The sequence below is a fragment of the Brachionichthys hirsutus genome, chromosome 6, assembly GCF_040956055.1.
Source record: "Brachionichthys hirsutus isolate HB-005 chromosome 6, CSIRO-AGI_Bhir_v1, whole genome shotgun sequence".
Lineage (NCBI taxonomy): Eukaryota > Metazoa > Chordata > Actinopteri > Lophiiformes > Brachionichthyidae > Brachionichthys > Brachionichthys hirsutus.
Window position 1 is genome coordinate 461,316 of NC_090902.1, and position 22,303 is coordinate 483,618.

The 22,303-nt window shown below is 50.5% G+C and overlaps 2 protein-coding genes across 2 annotated transcripts; both read right to left on the reverse strand.

Annotated features, from left to right (window-relative positions):
- Window positions 1-1,222: 1,222 nt before the first annotated feature.
- arap3 (ArfGAP with RhoGAP domain, ankyrin repeat and PH domain 3) lies at window positions 1,223-15,082 on the reverse strand. The gene is made up of 35 exons (XM_068740201.1): window positions 15,009-15,082; window positions 13,411-14,328; window positions 12,955-12,995; window positions 12,694-12,776; window positions 12,541-12,608; window positions 11,666-11,905; window positions 11,300-11,428; window positions 10,819-10,888; window positions 10,405-10,525; window positions 10,125-10,309; window positions 9,174-9,280; window positions 8,341-8,540; window positions 8,167-8,252; window positions 7,840-8,022; window positions 7,163-7,313; window positions 6,864-6,968; window positions 6,637-6,793; window positions 6,465-6,567; window positions 6,191-6,389; window positions 5,203-5,266; window positions 4,973-5,136; window positions 4,646-4,858; window positions 4,431-4,536; window positions 4,072-4,219; window positions 3,923-3,991; window positions 3,623-3,697; window positions 3,439-3,556; window positions 3,224-3,352; window positions 3,022-3,158; window positions 2,860-2,942; window positions 2,720-2,755; window positions 2,236-2,299; window positions 2,021-2,158; window positions 1,827-1,865; window positions 1,223-1,639 (listed from the first exon to the last, which is right to left on the reverse strand). Exons 1-35 carry the CDS (start codon window positions 15,080-15,082, stop codon window positions 1,223-1,225), a joined length of 5,220 nt encoding a protein of 1,739 aa, XP_068596302.1.
- Window positions 15,083-18,886: 3,804 nt separating this feature from the next.
- Window positions 18,887-21,826, reverse strand: stard15 (StAR-related lipid transfer (START) domain containing 15). The gene is made up of 6 exons (XM_068740629.1): window positions 21,680-21,826; window positions 19,997-20,144; window positions 19,814-19,917; window positions 19,309-19,426; window positions 19,186-19,238; window positions 18,887-19,102 (listed from the first exon to the last, which is right to left on the reverse strand). Exons 1-6 carry the CDS (start codon window positions 21,824-21,826, stop codon window positions 18,887-18,889), a joined length of 786 nt encoding a protein of 261 aa, XP_068596730.1.
- Window positions 21,827-22,303: the final 477 nt, after the last annotated feature.

Below are 22,303 nucleotides of genomic sequence, written 5' to 3' on the forward strand. Positions count from 1 at the left end.
GCAGCGATTTGTTCAATGCCCCCCACGTACCCCTTCCTCGGGACTCGGGGCCTCTGGATACATCTATGTAGACGTGTGTGTCATCAGCGTAACTGTGTCCCCCGTAATGCGAGCCAGAGGGAGCGTGTAGATGTCGAACAGAAGTGGCCCCAAAATGGAACCAGGGGGAACTCCACGTTATTTTTGTTCACGCTGAGGCGTAACTGCTAATGGACAGGAAGTAGTCCCGGTCTTTTAGGTAGGATTTGAACCAGTTCAGTGCTGACCCATAAAGCCCCCCCCCCCTAGTTTCTAGTTCAACGACAAAAACCCAGAATCAATAAAGAAACAGGAGGAGTGATTAGGAAAGCAAAAATATATTTTAATATAATCCGTCATGGAACCGGACAGATAATGAACACTGAATACACACATCAAACCAGTCTGACCACTGGGACCAGTCTGAGGACCAGTCTGACCACTGGGACCAGTCTGCGATTCCTTATTCCATTATTTACTGACTGATTTCAGAAGGTTTTGTTCTGTCTGCTGCCCCCTGCTGTCCAATCAGAGTACTACGTCCTGTCACGACATCATAACATGAACACATAATGACGTCATTGAGCACATTAGTCAGTTAAAGGCATCGGGCGGTTGAACATAAAACCATTGATTAAAGAAGATTATTGCTACCGATATGTTGTTTATTGATCACATGATGCAAGCAAAACATCAATAGTCTGATCAGTTACGCTCATAAATACAATTAATAGAAAAAACTAACTTGTCGTGTGACATCATCGAAGTCGTGATGTCACAAGAGTCAGCTTGTGTTTAAGTTAGAGAACTCTGGGCTACGTTAGCCGCTACTAGCATGTCACAGCCAATAGGAGAGCAGGAAGTCAAGAACAAGATGAAGATACAGGTGTGCTGTGCTGCCCCCTACAGGCAGGTATTCACTGCAGATAGAGACTAGATCTAATATACTTTAAAATACTGCAATACAATACCACGGTCCTACTTTCAGTGACAGACTTGAATCCAGGGTTTTGACTTTAATACATTTTTTCTGTGCTTTTGTTGAGTTGAAAGCTAAGCTAAGCTAAGCTAGTTAGCGTTCAGCAAAACTCATGAAAACATTTCTGTGTACAAATACTTTAATGTAGTGAAACAAATGATGAATGGAGTAGAGTGACCTTCACCCCGTCAGTCTGGAGGACGGCTTCAGAGACGTGGTGACCAATCAGACATCATAGGGCCTCTCCTCCTCCTCCTCCTCCTCCTCCTCCTCCGTCTTCTTGGTGAAAGCAGACGACAGCTCCTGCAGCAGGAGTTCCTGCGATGGAGAACAGACTCCCTGCTGACTCCTCCTCACTGCAGGCGGCTGGAGGACACCCAGAGAGCCGCAGTCCGTTTCTCCTCTTCCTCCTCTCTGCTCCACGGCGCCTCCTCCTGTCACCTGTTCCGCCTGTGCAGGTTCCTCTGGAACCGGTCTGAGCGGTGGCTGTTCTGGGACATCCTGGGTCTCTGCGGCACCGCGGGACCGGAAGCTGGTCTCCAGGGATTTTAGGACCTGCAGCCCAAAGTCCCCGACCTCCTCGTAGAGCGGCTCAGGGGGGTCCGAGCGCTCCTCGAAGGAGTCCTGCTGCACCTTCATGGGCTGCAGGTAAAAACACAGCGAGCGCATCGGTTCATAGGTATCAACTAAAGGTAAGAAATACTCAGTGTATCAATAAAAAGGAATACTGATACTGATACGGTATTAATTAAAAGTAATATGGACTCACAAAGTATAAATTATAAGCATTAAGTACTCAAAGTATTAACTGGAAGTAACAAATACTCACAAAGTACATGGAGAGCGTCCTCCTGTCGTGTAGTTTTCTCTGTAGAAAGTAGAAATATAAGAAGTAATGAACGGAGGAGTTTTTCTGCAGCGTGTTTCGTTTCTTCTCGTTGTTCTGTTCCTGGACCGACCCGGGGATCCAGGCGTGACATCATCAAACCAAACAGGTGTCATTAAACAGGTAAAGAGTCTGACCAGCGTCTGATTGGCTGACAGCATGCTGCTGTTGCTCTCGTCTCCTCTGATGGGGACGAGCGGCATCGTGCCGAACTTCTGCTTGGAGATGTCCGAGGAGGAGTGACGCCGGAGCACCGGAGGAGCCGGGTCGTCGTTCTGGAGGAGAACCAGAGGGGGCGTCGGCAACCTTCGTGACATCATGAACCAATGACAGCGCTAGAAAGCAGTCTCACCTGAGCTCTGAGGAAACTGGTGATCCAGTCCCAGAGGTCAGCCTCACAGCTGCAGCACAGGTACCTGAGAGGAGAAGACGTCGCCATGGCAACAGAGACAACCTTCCGGTGAGTGTCAGCAATTCAAAATAAAAGCATCGTCCACGCAAGCCGGGCTCAACGTCACTCGCTGAGCAGTTTGTCCGACGGTGTAATTCTGGCTGCTGCCACCAGGGGGCACTAAAACAACGAAAGAATAACTGCTGCAAGTCTGCTGCCTCAAAGCTTCACCCATCAACAAAAACAACAACAAAAAGAACAACAAAACAACATCAAAACAACAACAACATCAAAAACAACAACAAAACAACAACAACAAAACATCAAAAACAACAACAACACAACAACATCAAAAAGAACAACACTGATGAGTTTGTTTTCTACGTGTCTGAAGCAGGACAGTGATGATGATGATGATGGTGATGATGATGATGATGCTACTCACAGCTGGTGCTTTTCTGACATCACTGTGAATCCCCATCTGCAGGTGGACAGACAAAACAAATGCGTTCTGACTGGTCACTGCTGACCTTTGACCCCGCCCTCGTCCTGCTCCCCTTTGACCTCCTTTGACCTTCACGTTACCTGGTTGGCGCCTTTAGTTTCCGGCGGATGCCTATGTAGATCTTCATGGACTTCAGGGTCCACTCCTTCTCTGGCTTGATGCTCTGGAGGACAACACAGGCCGCTCAGGACTGGGACAGGTGTCCAGGTGTCGACCGGTGGACGTGGAGACGCAGGCGTTACCTTCCTGTCCTTGAGCAGGAGCAGTTTGCGCTGGAGGATCTGGAAGGTTCTCTCCTGGAACCGGTTCCCCTGGAGGAGCTTCGGCGGTTCCTCCCGACACCGCAGCAGACCGATCTTCACGATGTCGCTGTTGTACGCTGGACAGACGGAAGCACGCGAGGTCAGGCCGCGCTCTAAAGCTCAGGTGAGCACGCTGACTTACAGGTGAGGATGTTGATGCCGTCTCCTTTAGGAACTCGCTTCACAACCAGGTAGGCGGAGCTTGGGTCGGACATCTTGCACCACTGAAGGGCCTGCTCCAGGACTTTCTCTTTGGGGTGTAAGGGACGCTCTGGAACAACAGGAACGCCGGCCATCAGTGGGAACGCACACACGCCACAAACACACCTCTCCAGGTGTGTGGCCCCGCCCCCTCACCCAGCTGTCCATCCTCGATGGCCTCGAACGCCATCCAAACGTCTTTGTCCCCAGCTGGGACATTCCTCATGAACAGGACCTGATTGGTCAGCTCCTCAGCACACATGGTGGGAGACACCTGCAAAGGGTCAAAGGTGAGTCTCCTCACAGGCCAGGTGAATCCATCCTGGACACGAAGGCTGACCTTCAGAGTGACGCAGCAGTCCGGAATCTTCATCTCCAGGTAGACTTCGATGATCAGGTCACCAGCCTGAGACAGCTGGACAGATCATCATCATCATCATCATCATCATCAATCACTGAGCACCAATCATATTTGCTTTATCGGAGCGTCGCTGTGATTGGTGCGTGCCGTTACTCCTCCCTGCCTGGAGGTGGAGCTGTGTGTGAATTTGCGGTCCAGGTGTTTGTAGGGCTGTGAACCCTTTGCCATGCCTTGTTCTTACTCTAGGCCCCGCCCACATCCCACTGACATCATCAGTACCTGCGTGTCCTTCCAGGTGGTGATGAGGCTGATCTCCAGCTCGATCTGCGTCTGGTGCTCCTCGTCGATCTGGAACAGAACCAGGTGACCAGCCCGCCCCGCTCTGACGGGTCGGCCGGCGGACGGACCCGGGCTCAGCGAGTACTCACGTCAAAGACGTACAGGAAGTTGTCTGTCAGGTCCTCTACGATCTTCACCTCGTGTTCTCCCTTCCCATCAGTCTGGAACAGACTCGGAGCGAACAGCAGCGCCAGGTTCTTGGTGCACATCTGGTTCAGATCGGCACACTTCTGGACTCTGAGGGAGACGAGCAGCGGCGATGCTAACAGCTTCAGAACGAGCTAGCGCGCAGACAGGTGAGCTGAGAGCAACGGTGAAAACGTTCCCGCCTACTCCATCGCGCTCTCCTGTGATGCGTTCATGCGCTCCCTTAATAATTGGAAATAACGTGGACGAGGGAGACCGTTTGACCTGTTAGCAGGTCTGCTAGCGTGTAGCATGAGCTCACCTGTACAGGTGACTGATGAGAGCGGCCAGAGTGGTCCTGTTGACTCGAGGAAGACTCCTGATGATCTCTTTGTAGCGGTCCAAGCGGAGACTCTTCTGAGGGACTTCTGAAGATGGAAACCGGAGCCTTTGAACCCGGCTGGTCCAACTAAAACCCAATCAGGACCCTGACGTCTTCAGAACGAGGTGACCTGGCGCTAAGCTAACTGGACTTACTGGCGGCCTCCTGCCACAGCTGGTGGAGGTCAGCCATGAAGATGGGGTCGTCCACCTCCCTGAAGAACCTCTTGAGCACGTCCGTCACGTCCTCGATGAAGTGGTCTCCTATCCTCAGCTTGACGTTCCGTGCGTCCTTGCGGAACTCGTCCATGAGGAGTTTGATCCTGGACCTGGCCCCGTTCTTCCTGTAGATCCCCTCGTGGCCCAGACCTACGGAGCACGCTCAGAAGGTCACTCGGGTACGGCGAGAGGAACGTTCACAGTTACAGCCGGACCGAACCGGATCGCCCGTGGCGATAGCGCCAGGCTCCTCCTCTTCCTCACCGTACTGAGTGATGAAGGCGATGCAGCTGTCCACGATGATGGGGATGTCATTCCGGCTGAGCTGCTGTTCTCTCAGAGTGTTCCCCTTCCCGCCGGCTGCTCGCTGGATGTCCGAGTACCACAGGGAGAAATCCGACCGGCCGACGCCTTGAAGGTGTAGCGTCCTGACAGGAAGTAGACCGATCAGTACCGGAAATAAAAGTCCAGCAGGAGGAAGTACTTCATCTCACCTTCCTTTTTCTACTAAAACCAGGATGTCCTTCTTATCGTGGTTCTCGGTCTCGGAGGTGATACCTTCAACACAAGCAGAGACATCGATCAGACCCGATCCACCGATCAGACCCGATCCATCGATCAGACCCAATCTATCAATCAGACCCGATCCATCGATCAGACCCGATCCATCGATCAGACCCAATCTATCAATCAGACCCAATCTATCAATCAGACCCAATCTATCAATCAGACCCGATCCATCGATCAGACCCGATCTATCAATCAGACCCAATCTATCAATCAGACCCGATCCATCGATCAGACCCAATCCATCGATCAGACCCAATCTATCAATCAGACCCGATCCATCGATCAGACCCAATCCATCGATCAGACCCGATCCATCGATAAGACCCGATCCATCGATCAGACCCGATCCATCGATAAGACCCGATCCATCGATCAGACCCAATCCATCAATCAGACCCAATCTATCGATCAGACCCGATCCATCGATCAGACCCGATCTATCGATCAGACCCGATCCATCGATCAGACCCGATCTATCGATCAGACCCGATCCATCGATTAGACCCGATCTATCGATTAGACCCGATCTATCGATCAGACCCGATCCATCGATCAGACCCGATCCATCGATCAGACCCGATCCATCGATAAGACCCGATCCATCGATAAGACCCAATCCATCAATCAGACCCGATCCATCAATCAGACCCAATCTATCAATCAGACCCGATCCATCGATCAGACCCAATCCATCAATCAGACCCAATCTATCAATCAGACCCGATCCATCGATCAGACCCAATCCATCAATCAGACCCAATCTATCAATCAGACCCGATCCATCGATCAGACCCGATCCATCGATCAGACCCAATCCATCGATCAGACCCAATCCATCAATCAGACCCAATCTATCAATCAGACCCGATCCATCGATCACGTGGGGCATCTCAGACCAAGACTCGGACTGACTGAGTTCCTGCAGTCGATTCAGGTCGATGATGTCTTCTGCTGCACCGTCATTTTGGGGACAGATGAAGAGGTTGGACTTCTGCAGGACGAAGTAGGCCTCCTTCCACTGCTGGGGATCCAACATGGCTCGGTACCGAAGCAGACCGACCCGTTCAAACTCCCGAGTCAGCAGGCAGTGGCAGCTGAGGGGGGTTGCAGCCTGACGGAGACGGACAGGAAGGTTAGTCGACACCAGTCAGATGGATTAACTATTAACTAGTCCCAGTCAACAGACCTTCCCGATGGACCTGGTCCAGCTGTGGAGGGCGTCGGCGGTCTCAAGACCGAACTGATACAGTTTCTCTGTCGTCAAGTACAACTCGAAGGTGTACCGGAACCTGACAAACGGAGAAAGGTCGTTCAAACCATGGAACCGCTTCGAGCTGAGGCGAAGGGGAAGCGCGTACCGGTCGATGAAGCCGTTGTTGTTGTTGGCGGCGTTGGGTCGACTCACACCCAAACACACGATGTCTTTAACGCTGATCTGCATGCAGGGATCAGCTGATCGGTCCGACTCATAGAAGAGCAGGGACTGATCCACGGAGCACCAGAACTTCTGGAAGTCTGATATGAGGACATTTGATTTAGTTAAGAGTTCTTCATGATCGTCTTTCTCCTCCTCCAAGCTTCCCACCTTCTCGTGATTTCCTGGACAGCGTCCCTCTGTGGACCGAGCTGGACTTGTAGAGGTACCCAGAGTGAAGGACCGGCTGCATGATCTCATCATACACACTGGGATCTGAGAGCAGAACACAAGAACGGCTCAGCTGCAGCCTTGGTTCTGTCCGACCCGTCAGTTAGAACTAAGGTTGGGAAACATTTACTCTTGAACCAGAACCAGGACTTTTCTCTCACTGTTCCAATAAATGTATCATTTTATTGTCAGAACTGGATCGAAACATGTCAGAACAGCTTCGTGAAGGACACCCAGACCTGATCCAGTGCAGTGATCCAGGAAGCGATGATGTCGTTGGCACAGGTTAGCGTTGCTGGCATCGTTAGCGAGCTGAACTGACTCCGCCTCTGAGAAAATCTGAGTGACTGTTTTCAGAAGGGTCTGTTCAGAGACGGCGGTGCACAGGACCTGTTAAAGAAAGACACCTTAAAAGACTCGCTCCACAGAACTACCTCCTCTGTCCTGTTCTGATGCCAGGTTTTCCTTCCAGCCGGTTACTCAAGCAGGTGATTTTAATTATCAACACCTCCTTCAATTTGAGAGAAGGTGCTCATTAGTGAGATCAGCTGCTGGAGAGATGGTTGGAAAGGAAACCTGGAGTGTCTCGGCCCCCCATGGAAGAGTTTGGGCACCCCTGGAACTGTTAGGGTGAGGGCGACGTGTCTAAAATGTTTAAAACGTCACCAGAGGAAGAGATATTAGCTAATCAACAAACTCATGTCAGCTAGCCAACAAACTCATGTCAGCTAGCCAACAAACTCATGTCAGCTAGTCAACAAACTCATGTCAGCTAGTAAACAAACTCATGTTAGCTAGTCAACAAATGAATCTGGATCTGTTGAAGCCTTGGATTTTGTCGTAAGCATCGCATTCGCCCGTTTCCTGACGACAGAGACTGGGGTGGTGATCTCAGTGGCGGTTCCCTGGCTCGGACCTTGAGCAGCTCCTCCTGGCGGCTGAACGCCGGGTGACTCAGCCGGTAAAACCCCTCTCTGTATTTCTGGGTGATGAATTCTCTCCTCTGCTCAGGTGAGGCGTCACAGTCCAGCTCGTCTGATGGAGACAGTCGAGCCGCCCAGAACTCATTGGCCCGGTCGTTCCCCAGCATGATGAACAGCTGACACACAAACGCAAACACCGTCAGCCGGTCTCACCTGTTCCTACATCCAGGGGTGAGACCCTCCGACATCACCTGCATCTTAAAACACCTGATCCCAGAGAGGGACATCTGAACACCAGTCCAGACTGGTGCTGCTCTCACCTGGACGATCTCGTTGCTCCACACGCTGGTGTCCAGTTTCAGACTCTGAACCTTTGAGACCATGGTACCCAGTCCTCGGTGCTGTCCTGCACACACACACAGGTGGACAGAGAGGAGGTCCCAGTCCGTTGACTCCAGGTAACACTTGATTGATTACGTCGTAGCCTCCGGTACCTGCACAGTTCTTGCAGATGACCACACACAGGTTGATGGCGGCCCAGTCGGGGTTCATGGCCTTGCAGTCGGCACACATCCTATTGGACCGGTTGGACCAGATCTTCTCGGCGACCTCGTAATCCGACAGAGTCTCAGCAATCGACTCCTGCAGCGCCTCCATCCAGTCCCGTTTGTCCCGGTCCGACTCGGCTGTGAAGCTGAGGAGGCGGAGCACAGGTGAGCTGGTGATAAACACCTGCTTCCTCTCTGGAGCTGGAAGCTAAAGAGTCAGACAGGAAGCTCCCGCCAGCTGAAAACAATGGCTGTGTATTGGAGGAATGTGGTGATTGGCTGATCAAACCTCCAATCAGATACAGTTACACACTCCGAGAATAAACGACAGTACTTAGTAGTACTACGTCTGTAACCTGTGAGCTTCTACTACTACTGAACGTCTGAAGCCGTTTTCTGGATCACGGCTCTACTTTCCGTCAAGCTGTTCATCTTGTTACCTCTGCAGGTGCGTCAGCTTTACCTCTGCAGGTGCGTCAGCGTTACCTGTGCAGGTGCGTCAGCTTTACCTGTGCAGGTGCGTCAGTGTTACCTCTGCAGGTGCGTCAGTGTTACCTGTGCAGGTGCGTCAGTGTTACCTCTGCAGGTGCGTCAGTGTTACCTGTGCAGGTGCGTCAGTGTTACCTCTGCAGGTGCGTCAGTGTTACCTGTGCAGGTGCGTCAGCTTTACCTGTGCAGGTGCGTCAGCGTTACCTGTGCAGGTGCGTCAGCTTTACCTGTGCAGGTGCGTCAGCGTTACCTGTGCAGGTGCGTCAGTATCAGCAGCGACGCGGTCGTACCTGAAGGTTTTATACGGAGTCATCAGATCAAAGCTCTTGTTTTTTCCATCTCTGACCGTCGCTCCTCGAGCTTCGATCAGCGTGATGCCGATTCCACTGCGAAAACACTGCACACACACACACACGCACACACACACGCACACACACACACACACGCACACACACACACGCACACACACACACAGGCACGCACACACACACACACACACACACACACACACACACAGGCACGCACACAGGCACACACACACACACACACACACACACACAGGCACGCACACACACACACACACACACACACAGGCACGCACACACACACACACACACACACACACACACACACAGGCACGCACACAGGCACACACACACACACACACACACACACACACAGGCACACACACACACACACACACACACGCACGCACACACACACACAGGCACGCACACACACACACACACACACACAGGCACGCACACACACACACGCACACACACACAGGCACGCACACAGGCACACACACACACGCACACACACACACACAGGCACGCACACACACACACAGGCACGCGCACACACACACAGGCACGCACACACACACACACACACACACAGGCACGCACACACACACACAGGCACGCGCACACACACACAGGCACACACACACACACACTCACACAGGTAAATAAAATGTGAAATCAGCAAAATTCCAGTGTAATTAAAATCAGGAACAAACCGATCACAGAATCAATAATCCGTTTTGGGGGTCAGAGGTCATCCTGTTAGCGGCGTTGGTACCGAACATGTCTCCAATCAGAACACCTTGAAGTTCACCTTAAACTCAACCTGCCTTTTAAAGAATTACAGGCCGACACCGTGAAACGGGACGGAAGCCATTGATCCCGTTGTTCTACAGAACCAGAACCAGAACCAGAACCAGAACCGGACCTCACCTGTTCGCTCTTGTGCAGCCAGATCTGCTCGGTGTTGATGGCAGCATAAACTTTAGATTTGGTTCCTTTCAGATCCAGGACGCCGTGTTTCTGGCAGTGAGACCCGGGACCGAACCGGCGCCGACCAAACACCAGCTGATCTCGGACGTGTTCCTGCAGCGTGCCGACCCACCGCCGGCGAAGCGCTGAGACGCATCATCATCATCATCATCATCATCACCCAAACCGGATCAATCAATCTGCAGCACGAACCCATCTGGGATGGAGTTTTCGGGTTTACCTTCAGTATCAGCCCGGAAGACAAAGATCCGGTGATTCGTCACAATCTCAAATCTATTGTCTTTAGCGGGGCGGGCCATCTGGATGGCAGCCAATGGGATCACTCCTTTAGGGTAGACATCCTGAAACAGAACAGGGCGGGAGAAATGACCCAAACCATCTGGGTCAATGCTAACGTATCAGAACCAGAATCCGGGCGAGAGGGTTTCATCGCCGATGGCTCAAACACAGACATTAAAAACCGTTTATCGGTGTCGGCGCCGCTTCTGGTGAAACAAGGGGCTGTACTTTCTAGCTAACATGCTAACATGAGTTAACAGTTCACACATTAGCAAGCAGCAGCATCTTTGGCGTTATTGATTACTGCAGTGAAACAAAAATGACAGCGGATTCTCGTAAGATATCTCTGAATCACCTTCTCATTGCCGAAGTACATCAGGTTTTTACCGTCAAACTTCACATACCGCTTCTGGAAAACATAATTTCTGCAAAATAAGAACATATGAGATCAAGGTTATAACCGCCGTTATAAAGAAACACTGAAGCACATATTCTTCACAAATAGATAGCAGAAAACAGCTGAGTCATGTTTCTACTCATATTTACGGGGTCGTAAAACATAAAAACGTCATTTATTATCGACTACATAGGAATACAATATAACCGGACACAGACTTCAGAATGAGATGACAACAGTATCACAAGTTTGACGAGATAATTCGCTGGGTACTTGAAAACGAATGCTAACATGTTAGCCCGTTGAGGGCAGAATGCTAACTCCTTTGTTTTTGGCTTGCACCGCGCTAGCATCTTAGTCAGTTCATCACAACATCTGTATCTCCGTTGTGATCAAATTGGTCAACCACAGCAGAAGAAAAGTTGACAACGACACACACCGAGTGGAGGATGAAGAAGAGAAGAAGGAAGAGAGGAAGGTAACATGGCAGCACCTCAGGAGGGAGGAGACACAAGGATGAGGAGAAAGGAGTAGACACAGGACAACTGCCAGTGCTGACCTCTGACCCCTGACAAACAGGACATACAGCTTTCAACACACTGTGGACCCTTATTAGCTAAGATGCTAACTTATGATTAGCATTCCTAAATGAAGTGACAACAAGAAAGAGTTAATGTCAAGTAGAGGACAGATAATGTGACTGACCAATGCTAGTATGTTCTATTAGCTAAACAGTACTACTGGGCAGTAGCTAAGCTATGTATGAATGTCCCCTCATGGAACCAGCTGAGGAAATCAAACGCACCCCTGTGGAGACAGCTTCTCCAGCCAGCCGCTGATGATGGGTGGGGCTCTCTCCGTCAGGGACGTGTAGCTGGCATAGGGGGAGATGGTCAGGTCCTCGTCAGACTCTACGGGGAGCATGTGGGCGGGCAGGGAGGGGTAGCGGACGGGGGGCGGGGGCTCTCCCACGGTGCTGTAACCCTGAGAGTCTCCGGAGTGAAGAGCCTGGGACAAACATTTCTTCCAGAAGAATTTTTGACCCCTGAAAGTAAAAATGAAACTTTTACGGGTTAGTTGTTGTAACATCTGTTGACACCTTTTTTGTGTGAACATCAGACAATCAGATTCCTGGTCTTTCTAGCCTTGTGATGTGTTTTAAACATTTTAGGTCATTGTTACATTTAGAAAAACAGTAAAGAATCTGTTCTGTTATTTTGTAATGCTTAATGAACTACAGTATAAACTTTGTTTGTCTGAATTCAACACAACTCAAGTTTAAACTGATAGTTAAATAAAATTCGTATCGAACAGTGGGCCGAATAAGGTGCTTTGAGGCACTCCGCAGATAACTCGATATGCAGATGACATCGATCTATATCTATCTGACAGGTTACCTGAATCTTCTGAGAAAGCAGTGTAGACTGATTTTTTGTTTGTTTTGAACCCGTTAAAGTTTGTGGACTGCAGGGTGTTTTTGTGTATTTTGTACACCAAACTGTTTATTCATGTAAAACATTTCAAAAGTAAATAATTTGATGAGGGAATTAGATTCTAAGCAACAGCCATATAGGTCAAGTATATCAATATATAGAGGGTTTTCTCTCTTGTTTGACACAATACTTTATGTCTGATGACTCAAAGCTAAAAAAAACCTTTTAAAAGTAGCTGATGTCTTACCCCTGACCTTCTGCAGATCTCTCCTCAGCCCTCCTCGAGTCTCTGTCCTCCACTCGGCTCCTCTCTCCCTGACGGACCAAACATCGATGAGATCATCTTCGACAAGAGATATTAAAGTTCATTAGGAAGCGAATATTTGTAGTCCTGTCTCACCTCACAGTTGAGAATACTTCTTCTGTTTTGAAAAATTGTTTCGCAGTATGGGTTGATCTCATCCTCGGGGTCATCTGTTGAAGCTGCTGAGCAAAGGAAATTTAGGTTACTGGGTTCTCTGGCATGGATGGTAATTTAAACCCAGTCTGGCACTGGTCTACAGCGCATCTAGGCTGCCTTCATGAAACCGATTTCAACGGTTGTCCTTAAATCCCTGAGGACAGCCGCCCTGCTTCCATGGGCAGTTTGAGTCATACTCACCTCTGGCTGAGCCTGAAGAGTTGTTACTTAAAGTGCTGCCACTGAAAACACACCAGAATAAATTATAATCCAGAATTGATTTGAACACACATCAGCGATTCATGTCAACATTTAAGTAGTTGGACTTCTGAGCATCAGAAGGTCAGGGTGACCTTGACCTTGAGACTTTACTATGGAAGAAGGTCTTTTATTAATGCTAGTGGGAACAGAACAGCGAGGAATTACAGAGTTCAGAATGCTTTAAAAAGAAGTGGTGAGTACTTCATCTGCAACAGAAGGTATCGGGTCAGTTGGTTGGTTGGAAAGTACATGGATATGTACTGTTAGTCGGTAGGCAGCGATGTAGGTCAGATGACTAAAACGTTCAGTGGTTTCGACACAATATTTTACTCAGCTCATCTAAAAAGGCTAAAACCTCTTTTATGGATCCGGGTCAGGAAACCAGGAGTGACCAACCTGTTCCTCTCCTGGTTCTGTCTGGGTGGAGTCGGAGGCGCTGACTGCTGTATGCAATAACTCCTCCCACCACTGGAGGAAGCCGTAGAACCAGGTAAAGTGCCCCAGTAGATCTCATTAGAGACCATCTTCATTCCCTCACCTCTGGGTGAGCTGGACGTTGAGGACCCAGAAAGCCTGCTGTTGTCAAGACTGTCATGACAGGAAGTTACCAGGGGAGTCTGGTTCTGGTCCAGCTCCACGGGGCACGAAGAGGAGGGTGGTGACCCCTGTAACATAGTTGGGGGGACCACACGTTTCAGTCTTGGAGGAACGGGAGGAAGCAACACTCCAGAATCTGACAAAGACAATCTACGACTTGGCGTCCTTCTGTCCACGTGGTTTTGTCCTTGGCTGGGCTTTGTTAGCTTGTTGTTGAGGTCCGACGTCAACCTGTTAACAGGTGTGGGCACGTCCCCTGTGGTCAACCCCTCTAACACAGTAAAACAGATGGATTCCTGGGAAAGCCTCCTGGGCGTGGGCGGTACAGAGTCCGGGCTTGGACAGAATTGGACGGGCGCCGTCCGGCGGCGATTGAAGACGGTTCTGGGTTTGGGAACCGGCTTTATCGCAGGTTTGTCAGAGTTGGAAAGCATGGCAGTGAGGTTCGGAACCGAGCTGTTCCTGAACGCCTCAAAGTGAGCAGTTCCAGTCAGGGATGTGGTTCCGTGACGTCGCTCTGTCACAGAGTGACAGCGGTCACGTGGCAGACCAGCTTCCTGGTTGGCTCGTTGAGACTCTGTGATGTAATCGACCAATCTTAGGATTCTCTTCCTGTGTCCCGTGGCGGTTATTCCGAGGCTGACCAACACGTCATGATCCAGGTGTGTGAAGTCTTTAGCCAATAAGAGCCTGCCTTGACGGAAGGTGTCCAGGTACCTGCCGAGAAAGGAGAAAGTGTGTTTCATGGACTCGTATAGCGTGTGTTGTATGGACTCGTATAGCGTGTGTTTTATGGACTCGTATAGCGTGTGTTGTATGGACTCGTATAGCGTGTGTTGTATGGACTCGTATAGCGTGTGTTGTATGGACTCGTATAGTGTGTGTTTTATGGACTCGTATAGCGTGTGTGTTGTATGGACTCGTATAGAGTGTGTGTTTTATGGACTCGTATAGAGCGTGTGTTTTATGGACTCGTATAGCGTGTGTTTTATGGACTCGTATAGAGTGTGTTTTATGGACTCGTATAGAGTGTGTTTTATGGACTCGTGTAGAGTGTGTTTTATGGACTCGTATAGAGTGTGTTTTATGGACTCGTATAGCGTGTGTTTTATGGACTCGTGTAGAGTGTGTTTTATGGACTCGTATAGAGTGTGTTTTATGGACTCGTATAGAGTGTGTTTTATGGACTCGTATAGAGTGTGTTTTATGGACTCGTATAGAGTGTGTTTTATGGACTCGTGTAGAGTGTGTTTTATGGACTCGTATAGAGTGTGTTTTATGGACTCGTATAGCGTGTGTTTTATGGACTCGTATAGAGTGTGTGTTTTATGGACTCGTATAGCGTGTGTTTTATGGACTCGTGTAGAGTGTTTGCTTTATGGACTTGGACTTCTCACCTCTCCAGATGGATCGCTACGAGCAGTGACTCAACCGGGGTGCTTCCATCCAGTGAGGCCATGACGACCAACATGGAGTCTGGGTGTGGTTGGTTGTCATCCCCGACCTACAGCAGCTCCAGACGCAGGACATCCGTCTGCAGGAGACCAGAAGAGACGGCAGTAGGTCAAAGTCCGCTCACAGTTTGTCCTGCAGGCCCAGCAAACGAACGCCTCAGGCAGCAGTTAGCAGTTAGCTCACACATGCTAACCCTCGCTACACAGACGCTAACGGCGGGACAATGTGAATCCTTCTTTCTTTAAGGTTGCACTCAGATACCATCGCTGTGACCTCTGACCTCGCCCTCCCCGCCAACCAAAACCACTGAAGCAGAACAAAGCGTGATGTCATCAGGCGGACACAGACACAGCATTGTTTCTGCAGCAGAGTGACCTCTGACCTCTGGAGGACACACAGGATGCAGGGAGGGACTGCAGCTGAGGCGGACATGTCGCTGAAGGGCGGAGGCTGTCAAAGAACAAACCGCGTTCGGCTGACGGTCTCCCAAAGAACGGCTCATCAATGCCTCAGCCGATCAATCAGAAAGGACCACAGTCAACATCAAAGCGGACGTGGGGATCCAGATGCAAATCATGACTCGGCATTTATTCCTGTTTATAGAAAGAGTTTACCGGATGGTGGAACAGTTTGGTACAGTCTAAGTCCTGGTTTATAAAAGAGACACAGTCTAAGTCCTGGTTTATAAAAGAGACACAGTCTAAGTCCTGGTTTATACAAAAGACACAGTCTAAGTCCTGGTTTATAAAAGAGACACAGTCTAAGTCCTGGTTTATACAAAAGACACAGTCTAAGTCCTGGTTTATACAAAAGACACAGTCTAAGTCCTGGTTTATACAAAAGACACAGTCTAAGTCCTGGTTTATACAAAAGACACAGTCTAAGTCCTGGTTTATACAAAAGACACAGTCTAAGTCCTGGTTTATACAAAAGACACAGTCTAAGTCCTGGTTTATAAAAAAGACACAGTCTAAGTCCTGGTTCCCCGACCTCTCACAAAAACTGATCAGAAGTAAAAATGTCAGTTTTTACAGGAGGAAAGGAGACAAATATAAAGAGAAGAAAATGAATGAGGAGGAGGAGGAAGAGGAAGAGGAGGAGGAAGTGAGTCAGTGTAGCTTCCTCCTTGACATTTTTCCTCCTCCAGTCGTCACATGAAACCAGCGACTGTTCCCTGATCAGCTCCGCTGAGGAGACGAGTTCTCCTCCCACCCTGCTGGTGAGGATGAGGATGATGATGATGATGGTGATGATGAAGATAAGGAGGATGTCATATTTCACCTCGCCTTTCACCATTTGGTGTTTCTCTGGCTTTGATGACATCATCAGATTGATCAATGCTATCAGTTAAACTAGCCTTTAGCTGATGACGTGAGCATCATGGGTCATTGACCGACCAATCAAAAGCCAGCATCGCTTCTGTGACACGTTTGGGAGTGAACCGCATTGGACTGACTGTAGGTGAGTGTAGACGTTGCCATGGTGACGCCATTGTTATGGTCATGTGACACAAGCGAGCTCTTTGGTCGACTAAAATCTAAAACAAGGAACCAGCGATGGAAACTGTAGACGGGTCGACAGAAACGGACCTCCTGTGGGCGTGGCCATCAACGGCGCCGCTTGAATCCCATTGGCTGCTTCAAGCAAACAACAGAAGGCGCCGCATCATCTCAACAAACTTGCTGATTCCTATTTGTTGTTGTTGTTGTTGACGTGTCTTTTGATCATGTGACCGCTCGCGTCACTGGGCGGGCTTATCTCACCTTCCAGATCCATGGGGGCGGGGCTATGATTGACTTTCCTTTTTGATTTGTTGAGCCTCTTTAAAATGTAAATGAGCCAATCAGATTTATTGAGCGCTAAACACTGAATCCGGTTCGTGTCGGTACTTTAAAATGAATACTTAACTTTACGGTTTTGCTACGTATGACGTCACAAGCTGCACACTATGCATCATATGATGTGTAATGACGTCATCTGTCGAATGGCGGCCACCGCACTGAGCAGAACCACGGCGTCACTCGGACTCACACCAGAGATGCGCCTCAGTGCGTCACTTCCGGCCGGACTGTCCAGCAGAAACACGAACTGGGAGAACTGGGAGAGCTGCAGCGGACCGCTCTGCTTCCACCTGACCCTGAAAACGTGATGAGGCTCACCTCTGGTCCAGAGTCGGTTCGGTTCGGTTCGTGCCTGGTCCAGTCCGGTTCTGGTCCCGGTCCCGGTCCCGATGGCTAAACCAGTGAACTCCGGAGCGGCTGGCGGACAGACTGGGAACACTGGGAGGAAACTTGGCTCTCATCTGAACTACGTCAAGTTGCGCTGAACGGTAGCCGAAGACGCTTCCGCTTCTGAATTACAAAATAAAAGCCGCAATACAATACCCCTTCCGTTTCTGTTCCGAAATAAAATCGATGTTACCGGCTTATGACGCGGAATCTGCGTTACGTCACCAACTAAAGAACAATTGAAAATAAGCATAAAAACAGCTAAATGCGGCTCACAGGTTGAAAAGTAAGAAAATGTAACCTTCAGAGTTCACAATAATCTGAATCGAGTTCTGACGGATTCATGACGTTCATATTTTAATAAACGGCTTAACTTCCATCACGTGACTGGTCACCTTGACAACGTTTCAACTCGTCACGTCTCAATCGAGTGACTTCAATGACATCATCGAAAAAGGAAAGAAAGTTGTTTAATAGAACTGAAATAAACAAAATATGAACAATGATTCTTAACAGAAAGAATCCAGAACCCACAGGTGGTTCCTGATACAGAACCTGCAGGTGGAGCCTGATCCAGAACCCGTAGGTGGTTCCTGATCCAGAACCTGTGGGTGGTTCCTGATCCAGAACGTCACCACTCTAACATCCACGCTAAAATCTGAAACCAGCCAAAAGGACCCTGAACTTAACCTTAAAGGGGCGGGGTCTCGTCATGGTGACTCAGCACTTATTTTTATTTAACAAATACCGGCACATCATTCCTACTTGGTTTGGTGTCGTTCTGTTCTGGTAAAATGGACTAATGACTGGCTCTGATCAATAAACATGAACCCCCAGACTGCCCCTTTAATGGGGGCAGCAGAACCATCGGGACCTCGAGAGGAGTCCTTCAGCTCAGGCAGGAAGTTGTCAGCGGACACATCCTGTCCCGGGAGCAGCGGGCGTTTCCTCCTCGCCATCCAAGCAGCAACCAGAGAGGAAACAGGAAGTGGCTGGAACAATAGAGAGCGGAGCGGAGCGGAGGCCAGCGGCATTCTTCAGGATGTAGGTGGACAAGAAGGTTCCGTCCTGGGAGGAGGAGGAGCAGGAGGAGCAGGAGGAGCAGGAGGAGCAGGGGGAGGAGCAGGAGGGGGAGGAGGAGCAGGGGGAGGAGCTCCGGTCATCTCTACATCATAAACTCAGGAATTATTCTGCTGCAGCTCGGTCACAGACGTAGAGCGACCTGCACAGAGACCTGACATTTAACCACAGCGCCACCGTGTGGTCCGAGCTCACCACCGAGCCGCGACCCGTCCCCGGATAAGAGGAAGAAGACGACAGATGTCCGCCCGAAATGTTTATTTCTTATGAAATCTTAAATTTGGTTCTAATTGAGGAATAAGATTTGTTTTAAATGTGTGAATCCAGGATAATAAGCCTCGTGTTGCTCAATCTCAGATGACTCCGCCCACCTCCCCCTGAGCCAGCGAACACCTGCCAGGTGAGTTGGGTCCCGAAATATTTACAGAAGAAGAAGCGATAAAAGAGTCTGCGGTCAGCCGGACACACACAAAGCAACGAACACGGGGGGGGGGGGGGGGTCCGTCCAGGGTCTACGCCTCTTCGTCGTCGCTCTGCGCCGCCTTGTCCTCGCTCAGGCCGCTCTCGTCGATGTTCTCCAGGGAGTCGGCCCGCTGGACCGCCAGCTCGGCCACGCTGACGCACGGCAGGACGTTCTGCTCCGGGAACACCCACGGCTTCAGGCCGGGCTCGTGCTTCCGCTTCCACTCCGGATACTTCAACGACGCCTTGTAGATCTTCCTCATCGCCTGGGAGGACGGAGACAGAGAGGGAGGATCCCGTGAGGGACAGACACAAGTCGTCTCGAGGAACACGAGGAGGTTCTCTTCACCTTCGGAGCCACAAACTGAGAGACTCTGTTCACGACCCACTTTGGCAACGATCCTGCAGGAGAGGACCAGACGGAACGTTAGACCCAGGGCCGGACCCGTGTGGGGCTCAGGCCACGCCTCACCTCTGGGGTCCATCTGGGTCAGGTAGTAGAGGGTGGAGGAGTTGGCCCCGTTGGACTGGATCAGGTATCCAGTCAGGAGGGACACGGCTCTGACGCAGTCCTTCTTGGGAGGGTGTTGCTAAGAGATGCGCGGAATTAAAGGGTTAATTTGATTGAGGGAGTTGAACCCGGGCCAAAGCGAGCCAGGAGGGTTCAGTTCCTCTGGGAATCTGATCTCCAGACCTGCAGGGTTCTGGTTCAGAGGTTCTGATCAAGCCACCCAGACCAGGTCCACCTCCACCGGAGCCTGGTGCCCCCTGGTGGCAGGCGGGAGGACTGTAGCTTCTCCTGTCTGTGTCCATGGAGCCTCACCTGCCTCAAACTACACCTGTCCCATCCGAGGACTGGGCCAAACCAATATTCAGGTACCCTAGCAGCGCCACCTGCTGGCGTGCGAGTCCTGCTTTGCGCTGTTGGCGTGTAGACGGCGAGTTTTAAGACGACAGCGTTTACCGTCGATGCTCACCGGATGCTTGACGGAGTAGTTGATGATCAGGTAGTCGCCGCCGAGAGGAAGCCACGAGCGCAGCGTCACGAAGTCTCTGTTCTTCAGAGGCCGAGGACATCGCCCTTCAAACACAACACGTCGTCAGAGACGCACCTGAGCCCGGCGTCTCACCTGTACCTCCGACAGCCGCCCTGAACTGACAGGCGTAATATCCGACGTCGGCGTTAGCCGTCAAGCGGCCGATGTCGTAGGTGTCGATCATGTTGGTGTCCCACTTCCTGCGGTAGCTGGTGTCATGGACAACGTCATACAGCGTCTCGGCCGTCACGTCTTTACACGCCGTCCTCATCTGAGAGTCAGACAAAGACGATCGATCACACGATCCATCCGGCACAGAGCACGCTTCCTGTTGTGCTGTTTGTACTTCCTGTCCCTTCTTCTTCTATGACGTCACCCGTCCACCTCATTCAGACTTCCTGCTTCCTGTGCGTTTGCCCTGCTCTGTGATTGGCTGTCATGTTCTGCTGGTTTACAGTCTGTGTTGTCATGTTAGCGTTAGCGTGTTAGCTAACTAGCTGACAGGCTGTCTTGATTCATACATTTGTGTTCAAACAGAGAACACTGATGTATAAATACTCCACAGGGTATCCATCTTGTCTCTTTCTCAGCCGCGCTAATCGCTACGCTGAGCCGCAGTTATCGGATGTCTCTCCGTGTAACTCAATCAGCGGCTCGACTGCGGCGTTAATCATTCATACAGCGTCGCGTCACCTACACCTGCTGCTAGCGACAGGCTAACCACCTCCTCGCGGTAAACTAGGTTAACTAACCTTATTGGACAACACTAAACCAGCAACGCTAGCTAGCTGCTCAGTGTGAAACATAAACTGATAATGCAGCTAAGCTAACAACCATAATGCAGTTAGCTGGTTTGAAGTAACTCTGTGCTACATGCTAAACACAAGACACAGTCAAGTTGCTCCTTTTTGAGCTAAGCTAGCAGCTCCCCTTTAGCCTTTTGGCTAAAGAATCAACATCTCATCTGTCTTTAAGAAAAGTCAGCTAATTAGCATATCAGGTACTTCAAGTTAGTTTTGGTCTGAGATTTAATTACCGGTACCTAAACGTGTTTTTGTACTAGAGACATGATGAGGCCCATCTTCACACCTGATACGTGAATTGTTTTAGCAACACTTAGCTTAGAAGCTAACACAGTGCATCAAACACTAACGACCTGGTCACTGGCTCCGCCCTGTTTGAGACACCTGAGAAAGAACCCGACTCGCTGCTGATGAGTTATTGATTCTGGCTGATAACGCAGATGATGACGTCATAAAAGCAGCTCCCAACGACAGGGAGGTGACATCATCAGCCAGCCTGATCAGCTGACGCGTTGGGCACACCTGCACCACAGGTGTCGTCCAACAGGCGGCGACTCTGCTTTCTCTGTTCACATCATCAGGATGAATTCTAGATCTGGATCGGATTCATGGTCATGGAACCACGCACGCGCGCACACACACACGCACGCACGCACGCACGCACGCACGTCGCCGTCCTCGGGTTTCCAGCGTTATGCCCCCCCCCCCCCCTGAATCTTTCAACACGCGGCTCGTCTTTCCCCTGCAGGAACTGACGGCCGATCCGAGACAAGCTGGCCGGGACCAGGACCCGCTGAGCAAGGCATGATTTATTGGTGACTGACGTCACGGTTCTCGAACATCAGTGACGTCAGTGAAAGCACTCAGTTGATAAAGGCGGGCCTGATCCATGAGCCTCGGGATTATTGATAATGATAATCAATAATAAGTTCTGACTTTCCGTTTACAGCCACCCGAGCGGTCGTGACGCGGCCCCGAGGGCGCGCCCAGGTGCGCCGCTCACCTTGACCTTGTGCACGCTGGCGCCGTCCTCCGCGCTGGTCCACACCGTCACGCCGCCCTTGTTGTAGCGGCTGAGCCACCCGTCAGAGGCCAGACACTGGTCTCTGAACGACGTGAACACCGAGTCGTCCGGGATCTGGACCTGCATGGTTCACCAGACCCGCCCGGGACCGGTGGAGCCGGGATGAAGAGTAAATACAGAGCGGAGCCACTGACAGCTGCTGTCTGCTCGGATGTCACCTGTCTCACCTGTCTCACCTGAGGACCGCTGCAAAGGTGAGACCGGAAGAGGGAGGTCTCACTCTCATCGATCTTTGGAAATGGTGGATTCAATCCTTTAAAGTTCAACCTCACATCTGTTCATTCGGAGGCCGCATTCATCTGAAGCGTCTGTGATGTGTCAATCAATCAATCAATCAATCAATCAGTCAATCAATCAATCCGTAACAATCCGAAACATTTAGGGTATTATAATTGTGCCGGACAAGAGAGCGGCTCAACTTCTCTGTAGACGATCTCTGATTATAGGCCATGCTGCGTTCAAGTGCTCCAGGAAATATAAGCCTGATCTCAAGCTGCTGAGCGCAGAGCTTCATCAAACACGTCTTTATGTTTAAAACGTTTT